The following is a 17,805-nucleotide window of genomic DNA, read 5'->3' on the forward strand; positions in this document are numbered from 1 at the left end:
AATATATTAAATCTGCTTCTCTTTTGGCTGGTTTAAAGATGAAGAGAGGCATCCAGGAGGCTCTAGGAGGAAAAGTGACACTGTGCTGACCTTTCACAGGCAAGGTTAATGCCCTCCAAGCTTCAGATGAGCAGACGGCTGAGATTTCATCATTTATTCACAGTGTATTGTCCTCATTATTCCAACTAGTCGCATTAAGCACACAGCTATGGACACGTAGCTCTCCAACCAAGTGGAGCGCAGTAATCACAAACACAAACACACACACACACACACACACACATACACCAGCAAATCAAAAGACAATATACTCTCTTTGCAAGACAGAACTGGATTCCTGTCAACAGCAGCAAATAAAGCATATAGAAACCATGCAAACAAGCTTCATATGTGTAAACATGTAAACAGTGTAAACAAACTCTGAACTAAGGGGTTTTAATTTTTTACAATATAAGCCTGTTCGAACAGGGTTAGTTTTACCTGTGGACATGGGGTAAAGTAATTATCATCGTAGTATCTCAGTGGTTTAATCCCATCCAAATAGATATGTGGGTGAATGTTGCATCATATCCTGGGTAAAAAAGTATTTTATGGTTTTTCTAAAGATTGGAGGTGTTGGAGGAGGCATTTAGTGATGAAATATATGTTTCAAGTACAAGGCTAAGCTCAGCTGCTCACCACAAAATGGCCTAAAGGATCACTGAGTAGAGAGATGTTTCTAGAACCTGTAGTAGCTTTAGGTAGGTTTTGAGCACAATAGTAGCCTCTATACTTGTTATGAATGTGTTTTATACTCATTAAGTTATGGTTAAATGGTTTATAATATCAGTTATAATAACTGTTTTGGATTAGTAGTTTTTGCCAACTTTCCGCTGAGGTCTGTAATAAGAGTGATGTCTAAAAACTCAGAAAATGAATCCCATCCATATAGGACTTTTGTGTCTTAAAATTTAAAGATGTCTCTCCTAATGTTGTGTACACACAGTTTGTGTAATCCTAACATCCACATCCACAATGCTACGTGTCATACCCCCAGCCCAGCACTGAGCTGAGATTCTCACAACAATTTTCCAAAGTCCAGTGTAAGGCCTGAAGTATTCTGATATTAAGTGGTCTCCACATCATCCACTGATTGGTTGGGATGATTCTGAGTTCAGAGGAACGTCTTGGAATCTGATCCCTGAGAAATGAGAACGCTTTGTATTGATGTTTATGCTAATGCAGCGGCGAGCCGAGCTGAATGCAGCCACTGTGAGGACAAGAGGGAGACAGAGAGAGTGTTAAAAGATAGAGAACAGGATACCGAGCCTGAGAGAAGTGTCCAGAGATGGAAGGAAGAGAAAGAGAGAGAGAGAGAGAGAGAGAGAGAGAGAGAGAGAGAGAGAGAGAGAGCAGGGCAGAGAAGGGCACTGAAGGGCTAGGCACAGGCTTTAAAAGGTAACAACAGAGAAACACTGGAGGTGAGAAAGACATTAAAGGAATGGAAGGTGAGCCAAAAATGCTGAGACAATGCTCTAGGCCCTTGATATCATCTTTTGATGGGACCTTAATTATGTTTCCTTGTTCCAGGCCTTTTAAGGTGGACTTACTTCAGTCTTAAGTGCGATTACAGGCATTCAATGTTTAAAGCCTAAAGTCCAGCCCCATAAATCGGCTGTAATCTTGATGGGGAAAAAACGTAAGGCATAATATTTCCTTTCCTTCTCTTGGTCATGGATTAGCTGCAAATCATATTTCTACGGGAACCTGATCGTGAATAAGATATTCTTTTATTCAGACATTAAATCAGTCCGTTTTATAACACAATGGGCTGTCCTCATGATGAAAGAGCCTGAGAGATGGAGGGAGGGTTGGGGGGATGGAGGAAGGTAGAGAGAGAGAGAGAGAGAGAGAGAGAGAGAGAGAGAGAGAGAGAGAGAAATCCCCATGGAATAAATGGGTCAGTGCTCTCTCTCTCTCTGTAGGATTGTGTTCAGCTCCAGCTTAGCCCCCTTTAAAGGCTTGAATGACCATAGCACGTCCCTCTATTCCTGGCAAAAAACAAAAAGGAGGGACGCAATCTCAGCAATTGATAAAATCTATAAAAGCCAGATTGAAGGCGCAAAAGGGGAGAGACACCTTTGTCGTGGATGGCAAATAATCCTGGGCTCTTTCCAGAACAGTCCACGATCACAGGTGAAACATCTAGACTTTTAACATTTGTTAAAAGGTTAAAAGGTTCTTAACACAGTTAACCTCATATATATATATATATATATATATATATATATATATGAGGGGGCACCACTCCTTCACAGGGCGACACACACTCACACATTCTATATATCATTTAGCATTAACCGTGCCTTCACATATATGCGTCAACCATGCCATGTGCATTAACGTACAACGTTATCATCATATATGATGGCTTCTGAAGTGTGCACTTATAACAAGCCAGATGGTCCATCACCTCTTTAGTCTAGACATTTCTCCAAATTCCATGAATATTTATCATTAATTGGATTTAATGATTATTATAATTAAATGCATTATTCTTGAGTTGTTTCATTATTTTCCCCATACAATTTTTCAGAGATTGTTGCACCCCTCCCCATCTTTACTTCTGAAAAAATCTATAAGATATTCTTTATAAACATAGCTATGTCACTGACCTGTTGCCAACCTGTTTTTTTTTTCATGTCTTTTGTTTACACAATTTAACTGGGCCAAAATTTAACTTATAACTTATAACTTTTAATTCATAAAAAAATGAAATATAAAAAAAGTTTTTGGGTACCACTTGTTGGCCATGATCAATGCTCAATTCCAAACATTGGTTAGAAAGGTATGATTCCACCAGCATGTAACCATGGAGCTGCAGAACTGCGTCCTTGAGTGCTGGAGCTCAATCTAATACCTCTAGGGTCATCTAACACGAGTGCCTCACTTCACTAAAATGTCTGAATATGGCTGAATCCTATCCATTCCTCACAGTAGTATTCCAAACTCTATTGTGAAGCCTATCCCAGAAGAGCAGAAGCTGTTACTGCAGGAAAAAAGGAACACTTTCTTTGTAACTTTATGAGTTACTGTGCTTTATGTCCATGCAAAAGCTTTTTCGTCTTGAAATTCAGCAAAGGGAACAGTACACAACAGCATTACTTTCCCATTGAGTTCCTTTGTTAAGGACAGGATGATTCAGTATTAAAACTCAAAGCTGAAAGCTCTCAGGGGCCTGGACTGGGGTCTGTCTTGTACAGATAATACTGACCACAGCTAAAGAATCCACCCCTTGCCATTGTCCGGGGGGCTTTTTGAAAAGGAAAACAGTGACTGCTATTATTCTGCAGTTTACAGCTAGCGACAGAGAGTTGAAAAAGTGTGTGCATGTGTGTAGTCCAGATATATATCACATTATGGGGACCTAAATATTTTTACACACTCACATTGGGGGGATGGGGGGGTGGGGGCTTTCTTTATGCAGACAAAAATCATGTGCTGCAAATGTACATCATTAAATTATAAGGTAAAGGGATGTTATAGTTAGGGCTAGGGTTGGGTTTAAGGCTAGTATTAACAATTATGGTTAAGGTTAGATCTCTACAAAAGAATGGAAGTCCATGCAGTGTCCCCTGAAGACATGGTTGTGTGTGCCTGTGTGTATGTGTGTGTGTGAATATATCTGTATTTATGTGTTTGCATATGTGCTCACTTGGGAGAATTGCCTTTATTTTTGGGTCCTGGGACATTGTTAAACAGTTGCTCTTGTTTTAGATAATTAAAGTCAAACACATGAAAAAGAAGCTGCTCTTGTATACACTATGTGACCAAAAGCATGTAGACACTCTAATAATTAATGTGATTTTGCCTCCCCTTTTCTGTAGTAACCACTTCTAGTATTCTGAGACGACTTTGCCGTAGGTGCTGGAACATTGCTGTAAGCATTACATGGCGCTGGGTCACATAAACATCCATAACAAAGCCCTCTACCTGATACCTTGGTAATGAGCATGTTGACTTCAGCTAGATTGTATATTTATCACATAAACTGTGCTTTCAGTGGAACACCTGTGTGGCAATGCTTGCACTGCAAATCACTCATTAAAGAGATCTTCCCCAAATGTTTGTACATGTTGTGTACATTTCTGAATCTCTGGAAAGAAACTACAGACCTGATCTGCAGTTTTCCAAACCAAACATTACCTGATTTGTGAATGCGTTAGAAGTTAAATACAACATAATTTCATCCCAAACATTTGCACACAGCTGTCCCTTCTGTAATATTACATGTACAAATAAGTTATAAAGCATCTTGAGTGATTTTAATCCAAATATCCCATTTGCTGTCATTTTATGGTAAGAGTTGTGTAGTCATTTTATTTAAAAGAAAACATACAGGTGCATTTCAATAAGTTTTAACTTAATCAAAATGTTAATTTATTCATTCATTCATTGTCTGAAACTGCTTATCCAGTTCAGGGTCATGGTGGGTCCGAAACCTACACAGAGTCACAGGGCGCAAGGCAGGAACAGTCCTTCACAGGGCGACACACACTCACACATTTACTCATACCTACGGACACTTTTGAGTCGCCAATCCACTTACCAACGTCTGTTTTTGGACCATGGGACTTGGACTGCAGGTAACTGACTGTGAGGAGGTGTGTTCCCCCGTGTCCGCAAAGGTTTCCTCCGGGTGCTCCGGTTTCTTCCCATTGTCCAAAAAAAGTTGGTAGGTGGATTGGCAAATCAAAAGTGTTCCTAGAGAGAATGTTTCACCCTGTGTGTCCAGGGTGTGTTCCCGCCTTGTGCCCAGTGATTCTGGGTAGGCTCCAGACCCACCGCAAGCTTGAACTAAATAAGCAGTTACAGATGTCATGGATCACGGGGTGTGGACTGACTGAGGCGGACGCACTTGCTAAAACACGGACAGTTTAATTTAACAAAAGATATAACAAAACAAAGACAGGTAACAGTAGAAACAACACAACACAAAATGAAACTAAACTATCACAGAGACAGACTAGACTGGGGAACGAAACAATGATCGGAAATGAGATAACTGAATAAGGAACGACCAAGGAGAAAGGAGAAGGAAGAAAGGAGAAACAACACGACTGGGAACACGACAAAACAAAGGTGAAATGTTCGACAAACAGAACGTGAAACAAGGGGGCTTAAATACTAGACACAGACAAGATGCACCTGGACAGATAACGAGGGGGAAGGTTAACAAATGACACAGACGAGGCGGAGACAAGGACAATAACAGACAAAGCCATGTGCAGATAAAGCACATGGCGGGGACAACAGACCTGACAGGACGAGGGCGTGACAACAGACAATGTACGGATGAATAAATTATATTCTAATTTATTGACATGCACCTGTATGTTCCCAATCACTAATATAAAAATCAACATTTAAAATCATCTAAATCAAAACTCACAATAGTTTTGGATACAATATTATCAGAACAAATCAATGCACATGCTTATGCAGAACTTGTTCCTTGATGGACTTCATTATGAATGATGAAAAAATTATTTTCTTCATTTGCCATTTTCAAGCTACTTAATATTTAGTTTATTTTTTGTTGACACAATGGAAATCTTTCCTATTTAAACTTTAAAAAAAATCTTCACACTTATGTGTCTCATTTCCAGTTTAGTGCAAATTTCTGTCTTAGAATTTAGTTGTACTTTCTGCTCCCCATGATCCAAGTTAACCCCATATGGAAACTGATAAAACTTTATTCCACATCTGAGATGTCCAGTTTCAATGTTCAGGTGTAATTTATCTTCTTTTGTGTCTATTTCATACATATCTTTCATGGCTTGAAACCTCAATCTAGGATGTTGCAAACTAAGATATTACAAACCGGATTCCAAAAAAGTTGGGACACTAAACAAATTGTGAATAAAAACTGAATGCAATGATGTGGAGATGGCAAATGTCAATATTTTATTCGTAATAGAACATAGATGACAGATCAAAAGTTTAATCTGAGTAAATGTAACATTTTAAAGGAAAAATATGTTGATTCAAAATTTCAGTGTCAACAAATCCCAAAAAAGTTGGGACAAGTAGCAATAAGTAGCTGGAAAAAGGAAATTGAGCATATAACGAACAGCTGGAAGACCAATTAACACTAATTAGGTCAACTGACAACATGATTGGGTATAAAAAGAGCTTCTCAGAGTGTCAGGGTCTCTCTGAAGCCAAGATGGTAAGAGGATCACCAATTCCACCATTGTTGCGCAGAAAGATAGTGCAGCAATACCAGAATGGTGTTACCAAGCGTAAAAGAGCAAAGACTTTTAAGTTATCATCATCAGCCGTGCATAACATCATCAAAAGATTCAGAGAATCTGGAACAATTGCTGTGCGTAAGGGTCAAGGCCGTAAAACTCTACTGGATGCTCGTGATCTCCGGGCCCTTAAACATCACTGCACCTCAAACAGGAATGCTACTGTCAAGGAAATAACAGATTGTGCTCAGGAATACTTCCAGAAAGCATTGTCAGTGAACACAATCCACCGTGCCATCTGCCATTGCCAGCTGAAACTCTACAGTGCAAAGAGGAAGCCATTTCTAAGCAAGCTCCACAAGCTCAGACGTTTGCACTGGGCCAGGGGTCTTTTAAAATGGAGTGTGGCAAAATGGAAGACTGTTCTGTGGTCAGATGAATCACGATTTGAAGTTCTTTATGGAACACTGGGACGCCATGTCATCCGGACCAGAGAGGACAAGGATAACCCAAGTTGTTATCAACGCTCCGTTCAGAAGCCTGCATCACTGATGGTATGGGGTTGCATGAGTGCTTGTGGCATGGGCAGCTTGCATGTCTGGAAAGGCACCATTAATGCAGAGAACTATGTTCAGGTTCTAGAACAACATATGCTCCCATCTAGACATCATCTCTTTCAGGGAAGACCCTGCATTTTTCAACAAGATAATGCCAGACCACATTCTGCAACAATCACAACATAATGGCTACGTAGGAGAAGGTTCCGGGCACTGAAATGGCCAGCCTGCAGTCCAGATCTTTCACCTATAGAGAACATTTGGCGCATCATAAAGAGGAAGGTGCAACAAAGAAGGCGATTGAACAGTTAGAGGCCTGCATTAGACATGAATGGGAGAGCATTCCTATTTCTAAACTTGAGAAACTGGTCTCCTCTGTCCCCAGACGTCTGGTGAGTGTTGTAAGAAGAAGGGGGGATGCCACACAGTGGTAAAAAATGGCCTTGTCCCAACTTTTTTGGGATTTGTTGACGCCATGAAATTTTGAAACAACATATTTTTCCCTTAAAATGATACATTCTCTCATTTTGAACTTTTGATCTGTGATTTGTGTTCTATTCTGAATAAAATATTAGATGTTGGCACCTCCACATTATTGCATTCAGTTTTTATTCACAATTTGTTTAGTGTCCCAACTTTTTTGGAATCCAGTTTGTAATTTATCATTACATTAGTGATTAAAAAGAGGAGTTGGTGTGTTCTCCCCGTGTCCGCGTGGGTTTCCTCCGGGTGCTCCGGTTTCCTCCCACAGTCCAAAAACACACGTTGCAGGTGGATTGGCGACTCGAAAGTGTCCGTAGGTGTGATTGAATGTGTGTCTGTCTGTGTTGCCCTGTGAAGGACTGGCGTCCTCTCCAGGGTGTATTCCCGCCTTGCGCCCGATGATTCCAGGTAGGCTCTGGACCCCCCGCGACCCTAAATTGGATAAGCGGTTACAGATAATGGATGGATGGATAGTGATTAAAAAGTTTAATCTGTGTATAAAACGATTGTATTTATTTAATATTTCCCAATTATGACACCGCTTTTTTCAAACTGGAGAGAAATTTTCATCTCTGAGTGCTGACCAGTGGGAGAATCTGAGTAATGGTATATGACCAGCTTACTCATACTCAACCGTGTGCACCATATCCCAAGCTCATCCACTCAACACATTAAAGCTTATGGCATATCGTACACCAGCTGTCAAAATCCTCTCTCTATCTTTTGAGGGGAGGAATTATCTACATATACTAAATATCCACACTTTCTGATGGAGTAGATACTGGGATTTCTGAGGGCAGGTGTTGTTATGATCTGATGTGACAGCTGGAAGTGGAGTGTTAATATTGTCACAGTGTTCAAAATCTCAAAAATTGCTGAACTCTCAGCCAAGCTATGAAAACCTCAATATCTTCAGCAAAATGATTTTTTTTGGAAATAGTACTATAATATAATATTATATTATTTGGAAATAATATGTAAAACATAGAGATTGTCAGAATACAAAAAGAGCTGCGCTTCAACTGTGTTCTGCTGTCAGTCTGCAGTGATATCAGAGAAGTACTTTTAGACTTTAATGAAATAAAATTTAGGGCATTATATGTCTTCAAAAGCTTTCAACAATTATATACTATCACCCTCAAATATATACTTTCACTCTCTGTGAAAGGAAGGTGAATTCAGCTGCTTATTTAACATGTTTTGCCTTAAATTTAATTAGCAATTCACAAGGCATTCATAGCTCTATGTTTCAAAGGGGTATACAGCCCTAGCCCTCAGCCCTTCCCCTCGTTCCCAACAAGATTTGAGACACCCTACCCCTTGGCAAAATGCAAGGGTAGGGCTTAGTAGTAGGACTAAGGGTTGAAATTGGATTCACCCATAGTAAATCAACTAAGAAAGGATTGATTTCTGATGTTTGTTTCTGAAGTACTTTCTGAAGTAAAAATGCTTAGGGTACAAGGGTAATACCACATAATGGAAACATAGTAATCATTAAAAGGAACATGACTGGCAACACATTCATTCATTAATTTTCCGTAACTGCTTATCCATTTCAGGGTCTCATTGGTTCTGGAGCCTACTCTGAGTCATTGGGTGCAAGGCGGGAACATACCCTGGAAGGGGCGTCAGTACACACATTTACACCTAGTGAAATTTTTGAGTCGCCAATCCACCTACTAATGTGTGTTTTTGGACATTGGAAGGAAACAAGTAACCAGAGGAAACTCAAAACTCCTGAAAGACAGTCACCTACAGTGGGGGTCAAGCCCAGAGCCCTGGAACTGTGTGACAGTAACACTACCTGTTTCAGCATCTTGCTTCCCTCTGGCAACACATGTAAACCTCTGAAATATACAAACCACTTTTCAGCCTTTTTAGTTTGAGTCAGAACACAACATTTCTGAAATCACAGACAAAGGCACACATAAGAGGACTACAAATAATAATGAACCTGTGGAGATAAGAGTGGAGCAGAATGGGAATATGGAGAGGACCACATGAAGCAACGTGAACATACACTAAATTATCTCCTGGCACAATAATGACCACCAGCTGTTTCAGCCTCATTAACAGACTCTTTAAATGAAATTATAGCTTTAGTGGTAATGGAAGAATCAGACAAATCACCAGATATAGATCCACTATGGACAGTCTGGATACACTGTATATTTAAAACCAACAGCATCAGTCTAGTCTCTCAGCAGTTATGCTCTACTGATTGAGTTAAATGTCGCTGGAGTGAAGTGAAGTGAGCAAAGCCACTTGGATTTTGAAAGCTTTGTTCATGCCCACACACAGCTTTCCAAATGTTCTTCTTATTGTGGGGAAAGTTGTGAAGAAAAGTATCAGCACAAGTTTAGCTCTGTGCAACCATTTGATGTCATCTACCCAAGCCCTGAATCTACAGAATGTAAATATGTGTGTTCATTTTAAACTTACCTCCAGATATTCAGTTTAGCTGTTGTCAAGAAATGTTATGCACTGGTCTTATTAAGATACTTAAAGCTCTTAATGGACTAGTCATGGCATATTTTCTTAATCTGTGGAAATATTTGAGCTTATCTACACCACTTTGCTTAGCTGAGGCTTAATGAAAACTCCTAGGATCGCTTACAGCTAAGTTGGTGTAAAAACTTTTCTTATATAGCCCATCAGCTCTGGAATGACATAGTGAGCATTTTCCCCCAATATTTACATATCTTACATTAACAGCTCTTTGGGATTTGGTAATTAATTAAAAACACTGCTGATCTAATTAAAGATCTCTTGCAGTTTAAGCCTCCATTAAAAATTAGATACATGTGCTATTATAGGGTCAGTGCAAAATTAAAGAACAACATATTAGATATCATGTTTTGACTGATCAGTCATTTTTTAGGGAGTATATACGCTTAGGGAGACATTTGGTCCAGTAAAAACTCTGGATCCTAGTGTTTAACACAATAGATTACAATATGGGATTATAAATGAAAGAAAATTATAATATAATAATAATAATAATAATAATAATAATAATAATAAAAATTAAAATTAAAAAGCCTGAAGGGCTCTAAGCACTTTCCCAATTTAATCTTCCTTAAGTTAGATGCACATTTGGTTTAGATAATATTAAGAAATAGGAATACAGAAAAATGGAAAGAAACAGAAAAAAGTGAACAAAAAAGAGAGACAACAATGCATAGTGTTGATTCATAGTAGTGTTAAACTTAGTCATGGCTTTCTATTGTCCAGAACCTATAAGATCCTAATAAGTTTTCAACCCAGTCTGTCAAAACCAAAAAAGCTACAGCACATCCACATAACAGTACGGAATCCAGCTGGAAGCGGAGCAGAATTAGCAATAAATGTGTGGATCAACATAGCACTAATGTAGCTGTCACTGACGCAATATTGCTGTTATGTAAGTTAATGAAAAAGTGTGTACGACAAGCATATGTTCACAGATGCTGCAGAATATCACTAGTGTTATCTCAAAGTATTGTAAGTCAGACATGGCCTCATGTACCAAATCTGACAAGGCTGCGATGCATCTCACTATACAGTCCTGTGAAGCTCTATCTCAGCTCTGATATCTAAACGTTAATAGATATGAAACCCTTTGAAGCACTATCTCAGCTCTTATATCCAAATGTTAATAGATATGAAACCCTTTTGAGCACTATCTCAGCTCTGATATCTAAAGGTTAATAGATATGAAATCCTTTGAAGCACTATCTCAGCTCTGATATCTAAAGGTTAACAGATTTTAAATCATTTGGATCTCTATCTCAGCTCTGATATCTAAATGTTAAAAGATATTATATCCTGTGGAGCTCTATCTCAGCTCTGATATCTAAAGGTTAATAAATATGACATCCTGTGGTGCTCTATCTCAGCTCTGATAGAAGACTTAAGTTAATGCAACTTCAGCATGAAGAACATGAAGTATGTACCATATGTTATTGCTATTCAGATATGATCCTTTGATATGTTATACATCTATATGTCCAAACACTTGCAGACTGTATTTAACTAATTTAAAGTGCACAAACTGGTGACTGTATTGTCCATTTATTTCCATAGAATGATTTAATAATGGGACATTCTGGAGCAACCACCCCATGCCCAATGCTGAAAGTCCACAATAGAGGTATGAAACATTAGGCTGTGGAGCATTGGAACAGCATTCTGGAGCAAGTGGGTGCAAATTTTGTGATCCATGATTAATCATCCAACATTAGTACCAGACCTCACTGATATTTATGAAGCAGAATACCATTAAATCTTTGCAACAATCTTCGAATGTAAAGCATAAATCCTTTCCAGAAAAGTAGAGACTGGTGCAGCCAAAAAGAGAAGACAAAAACTATAAATACCCCAGAAAACAGAAGAAACACTGGAGGGATTGGATGTCCAAAAGTTCTGACTATGTATTATACATTGTGCCCAAGGGATTTAAGAAAAATATGGCTCCTACCTCTCTCTAGATTTATAAATACTACATAAATAAAGGAAAGAAGTTTTTCCATCAAAGCCATTTTTTACAAGCCATACCCAATCAGAATTTGTTCAAAGACTACATGCACATTATGAAAATTGTGTAAATACCCACTGTTGCAAAACCAGAGCTGTAAAGACTGATCTGAGCAGAGTGAGTCTTTTTAAAGCAGCTAGATTAAAAGCAGCACAGCCTCTGGATTGCATTTGAACCCCCCACCTCAGTGAATCTGAGTTTCTGCATTAGCTCAAGTAGGAGCCAGTCCATAGAGAACAGAGTCTCACATGGAATCACCTGGATCAGTTCACTTTAAAGGGGGGCATATTATGGAAAATGTAATTTTTCAGTGCTTGTGCATTATACCTTTAGGGACCTGGAATGCCAGGCAACACACAACATGTGAAATAAGTCAACTTAGTCAGTTTCTTGTGGGCTGCCTACAGGTCAGTTTATGCTTCTGGGCTGAAACTAACCTGTCATAAGCAATGCATAGGTCCTGCATACATCATACCCTATTCTGAAGACTGAAGCATATCTCCCTAGAAATGTAATTATGCCTCACGCAGACGCAGACTGCAACAGCTGTGATTGGTCGAACGAACACGGTTCAAGTTGAACCAATGAGGTCCAAATATATGAACTGCTTCACATTACAGAGACTGCAGACAGCAGCATATGCATGCTGATTTGTTTCTTCAGACAATGTTTGGATGTCACAGAATGAATGAAAATGTAAGAGAAAAATATGGATACTTCTAAGAAAATAATATTATTAACACAGGGAAAAAATGCTGCCATTGTATTTGTTTATGCAAATAAAACATGGTTAAAATGTCTAAAACAGCCATTACTAGAGCAGAGAAATTAGAAAATTTAGCAAACCCAAGAGCGGAGTAGCAAGAGACCAACACAAAACTAACATAAATATCCTTGTGGAATGTGTGAAATGTGTGGCTCATTATCATTTAAAGGACCATGTGCTGAAATCAATGCTTTCTAAACAGGGTGGTTTGGACAGGGGATGAACACGGCTGTGGAATTTGATCCTTTTGGTATTTTGACCAAAGCACATCGGAGATGTTTCTAGTCACACAGTGATTGGCTTTCAAGGGAGTGCCAGTATTTCCCAATAGCCTCTGCAAATATCAGCCCCCCTTATTTGGTTGTAACGTTTCATCATGCCCAATGCCAGCTGTTAGCTAGAGGTGTATAAACATTCTGTGGAATGATAGATCTCCATCCAATACTTTTGGAATAATAAAATGATATATAATTAATATATAAATAATATATAAATAATCATCCAGCATCATTACCTGACCTCATTATATTTCTGATTCTCACAAGCAATGTTCCAACATCTAGTTCTAACTCAACACAGAAGAGCAAAAGCTGTTACTGCAGCAAAGGAGGACAAATTACCTGTTAATACACTTCGATTCCTAAAGAAATATTGGAAGTTAGTGTAACCTGACTTTGTTTTGGTATTGTTTATATTGATCAGTCATAACATTATAAATACCTACTTGTTTCTCCATCCACAGTCCAATTTGTAACTTTTGTAGTTCTACAAAATAAGACTGTAGTCCTTTTGTTGCTCTGCATACTTCAACACTGTTCTTCAATGGTCAGGACCATCACAGAGCAGATATGATCTGGGTAGTGGATCATCCTCAGCGCCATGCACTAACCCTGATATTGCAGTGATGTGTTAGTATGTGTTGTTCTGGTGCAAATGGATCAGACACAGCAGTGCTGCTAAAATGTTTAAACCCTTCAGTGTCACTGCTGCATTGAGAATATTCCACCAACCAAAAATACGTGATCTGTGGTAGTCCTGTGTGTGTCCTGACCATTGAAAAAAAGGTCAGAACAATAGATGGACTATACTTTGTATTTTTAAAAGTACAATTAAACATATAAAGTCAGTTGATAGTGAGTGTAAAAATAAAGAATTGGTAGTAATATTATGGCTGATAAGGTTTCTACATTTTATACGATTTCACTGTAGCCTTTGTGTTAACTGAACCTCTCAGGTCTGGCCCAATTACGGTGGCTGTCCAAACACATTTTTTTTTCCTTGAATCTATCAATCTCTAGCACTTCAAAACAAGAATGGAGCCATAAAAGAGGGAAGCCAACATACATTAAAGAAGATTAAATATTGATTCACGTCATGTGCTAAACTTTCTTGGGTGGGCAATAGCCAATAAGAATCAATAGCTTGAACAAATTTTCCAAAGAAGAATATTATTAAAGGGTCAAGTAGTGTAAGAAATCTAAAAACCTAAAAGTCCCCTTCAGATATTTTCATAGAGCATTTCATTTCATTTTTCAGATCTGAAAATAAAAATTCAAAGCAGTTTGGGTCTATCCCAAAGCTGTGTGAAGACAGTTCAGCACTGGGGGTCTGCAAGGATGTGTAATTGTCTGTAAGGCCTTACATAGAAAAGGAGACATATACAAAAGGAGAAACTGCTGGTGCTCTCTGAACAATGGACTTACAATCCCAGAGTCAAGACAACATCAAACAGCTATTCTATTGGTCCTTTTAGTAAGAAAAAAATATCCAATAATGGAAACACAAAATTATCTCCATAATAACAACATGTATTTCTATAATATTAATCACAGTAAACACAAAGCCATCAAATTACAGTCAGTGTAACTAGGTGCTCTGTGTTATTACTGTAATGGTATTTAATACATTGGACATGCTTGTCAAAGCTTGGCTCAATAAACAGATTTGTGACTGGCTGATGTGTGTGTTAGCCAAAATACCCTTAGGACTTTTAAACACAGGGTTTTGGAGTATGTGACCTTGAAGTGGTGTTAGTATTCAGAGTAAGGCTGCTATTCCATGGACACTTGCCTATTCCAGTTAGTGTGCACTTCCAGGTAGCTCTGTACATAATGAATAGCACTCCTTTTCACACAGACACTTACAGTCAGAGGCTGGCACATGATGATGCCTGGCAGTTAAATGGCAAGAGTAGCAGTGACCAAAATCCTCCTAGTGTCAAAAAAAAAAAAAGCAACAACCAAAAAACCCTACAGTGTTACTAACTTCTTCAAAGGTTCTTTATTAGAGAGAATGGTGCTATATAGAACCCTGATGGAGAATGTATTATAGACGGTTCTATATAGCACCTTTTAGTGAAGAATTCTATATGGCATCAAAGAACGTATATTCTATTTCTAAGAACCTTGACGTTGTATCAATAGAAGAACTCTTTTTAGTTCCATATAGAACCTTTTACTGAAAGGTGCTATACAAAATCATATACAACACATTCTCCATCAGTCTGAAGAACCTCTTTGTGATACAAAGAACCTTATAATTATACAAAAGGTTTGAGTGTTCAGGGTTGTATACAAAACCATTTTTATTTCTACAGAAACCCTTGTAGAAACATTATTTTTAAGTGGGTATAATATAATGTTGATTTAGTTTACGTCATTGGATTCAAGGGCATATGTCCTTTACCAATTTGGTAAAACATCCTTCTGTAGTCCCCCAGGTTATGTACCAGATAAGTGTAAGGTTCTAACGGGGAAAACGGATATTCAGAAACGTTGACATAACACAGCTTTCCTCTCTCTGACTGAAATACAAATAGCTCATAACTCCCTATATAGTCAAATACATAAGTCATAAAACTACAATGATAGCACTAGATTTCAGATGTCCATATGAATTAATATAAATGATGTTGAATTAGAGAAAATATTACTTTCATCTTTGGTGCTGTTTTGATGTCTCTCTTAAGGAGGCACTATGGCCCCCTACTGGTTTGGCGTGATAACGCAGACATATTTGTTATTGTCTGGACAGGGATATTTTCAAAAAAATCTCAATTTGTAAGAATAAACCATTATGTGTGGGCAGGGCAAACGTTAATCAGATAATAGTGGTCTGGCAAAACTAAGCTTGCCTGGTCTTATTTTGGGTAATATGTTGGTAGGGAGACCTGATGTCCTTTTTTGCTGGATATATCCTCTTTTTGGGACCTAAAAAATGTGTCATGCCAGAATTTCTAAATTTCCAGAAACATCCAGGATTTTGCTGTCTGCTATCTTTCCCCATCTCAATTCTCGGCATAGGACTTTAACCCTTCCTTGAAGTATCCACTTTGATGTTTTTTTGTAGATGAGCAAAAGAGTTCAAGTGTTCAAAGGGCCGGAGAACTGAGAGTAGACACACATTCTGCACCTTCATATGTTTACATCACTATGGCTTAAACACATTACATTGGTTTTCAGCTGAGCTCCACTTAACATTACAGTGTTACATCACAGAACAATGTGCTTGAAAGTGGTAAAGGTAATTTATTATAGTCTTTTCTTTCTGTGTAGGAGCGTTCCTTTGAAACAAGCTTTTCACTTTCTGCTCTAGATTTTACGAAATATAAAGTCACCTGGGGCGGCACGCTGGTGCAGCAGGTAATATCGCAGTCACACAGCTTACAGGTTGTGGGTTCAAGACCCACACTGTCTGTGAGGAGTTTGGTGTGTTCTCCCTGTGTCTGCGTGGGTTTCCTCTGGGTGCTTTGGTTTTCTCCCACAGTCCAAAAACATATGGTTAGGTTGATTGGCGATTTTTTTTTTTTTTTTTTTTTTTTTTTTTTTGAGGGGGTGCTGTTATTGTTTCCTATGGTAGAGCGGCTTACAGGACACATGTCAGCTGCTCAGCTTGGACAGCCACATGTTTCTTAGGGATTAAAAGGTCGTCATATTGGAAGACAAACAGCAGGCTAGAGAACTCTCTAAAAGCACAAACACGCCAGCTTTGTATTCCTGTTTTTATGGAGTGGGGATATTGGCAAGTCCCAAAAACCTCATCCTCAATCTTCACCTCTCGCAAAAGACCAGTTTAGAGCCTCCTCATTGCCATTTTCTCATAGCATGAAATTCATTTTTCATTGTTTCTCAAGCTGAATTTCATCCTCAGAAAAAGCAACAGCGGGGAGGTTTCACAACCTCAAACTCAGAAGCCACTCAGCTTTTTGACCTCCATTTTCTCAAACTCAGGGACCAAAAGATCAGCTTGGGGCCACTTTAGCTCCATGTGGACTAACTGTGTTGATGGGAAAACAGAGAGCAACAAAAGTGGGGACATTTTGCAATTTTGCACGTGTACGCTGCAGATGAGGTCCCAACTAAGTCATAAATACCAACTAAAAAACAGGTGCCATTCTCAGATTTCTTGCCCACAACAGCGCAGCACACAGTGAAGCCCATAGGCAGCTGTGCAGAGTCCAGAATTCATGGGCCAAGCACAATAATAAGGAACAAACAAACAAACAAACAAAATGCATAAACAATTGTCCAGTACATACCTTTGATGCAGAAAGCCGTCCATAGAAAAAAAGCAGTGGGTAAGAGTCCAAACACTTGTCTCTGCTGCCGCTGCATGGTGTGTGACAGTGTGTGTGTGTGTGTGTGGAGGCTGAGCTCCTTTAGCACAAGACCCGCCAACGAAAGTTTGAGCTTCCAGCATGAGAAGCACACGGAATCCCTCCTCCTCCCACCCTCTCTCTGCCTTTCACTAATTCCCTCTCTCATTTCTCACTCTCACTCTCTCTTTCCCCTCCCTCCATCTCTCTATCCCTGCCTCCTTTCACTCTCTCTCTCTCATTCTTCCCGCTGCATGTACCTCCCTCTTTATGCCTTTTTATCTTTCTCTCCTCTTTTCCCCCTCCCTCTTTCCTCACTATCCTTCTATCCCTCCCTCTTTTCAGTCTCTCTCTAGTTTTCCCTTCTTTCAGCATCACTCTGTTTATCTATCCATCCCTCCTTCCCTGGATCTCACACACACTCCATGCATTATCTCTCACTCCTCCAGTGATCATCCCCCTCTCTTTCATCTTCCTCTTACCTGCTCCAAAAAGGCATCTTTTACATGTTATTTTTCTTTTATTTATTTATTCATTTATGTATTTGTAAGTTTGTTTTTTCTTTGTCGATGTGCTATAGCCTTATATGCGGAAATGTTAAATGTTCTTGTTGTCAGAGATATTAGGTCCCCACAATGGCCTAAATATGTGGTATA

General features: G+C 38.9%; 1 protein-coding gene across 1 annotated transcript in view; it reads right to left on the reverse strand.

Moving 5' to 3' along the window:
• chrna8 (cholinergic receptor, nicotinic, alpha 8) overlaps window positions 1–17,220 on the reverse strand; it is a 103,923-nt gene extending 86,703 nt beyond the window's left edge. Inside the window, exon 1 of the mRNA XM_066659946.1 lies at window positions 17,093–17,220. Within this exon, the coding sequence (XP_066516043.1) occupies window positions 17,093–17,168 (76 nt within the window). The 5' untranslated portion in view covers window positions 17,169–17,220. The remainder of the gene's footprint in view (window positions 1–17,092) is intronic.
• Between the last annotated feature and the right edge of the window lie 585 nt (window positions 17,221–17,805).

This window comes from Hoplias malabaricus, chromosome 2 (assembly GCF_029633855.1).
Source record: "Hoplias malabaricus isolate fHopMal1 chromosome 2, fHopMal1.hap1, whole genome shotgun sequence".
Lineage (NCBI taxonomy): Eukaryota > Metazoa > Chordata > Actinopteri > Characiformes > Erythrinidae > Hoplias > Hoplias malabaricus.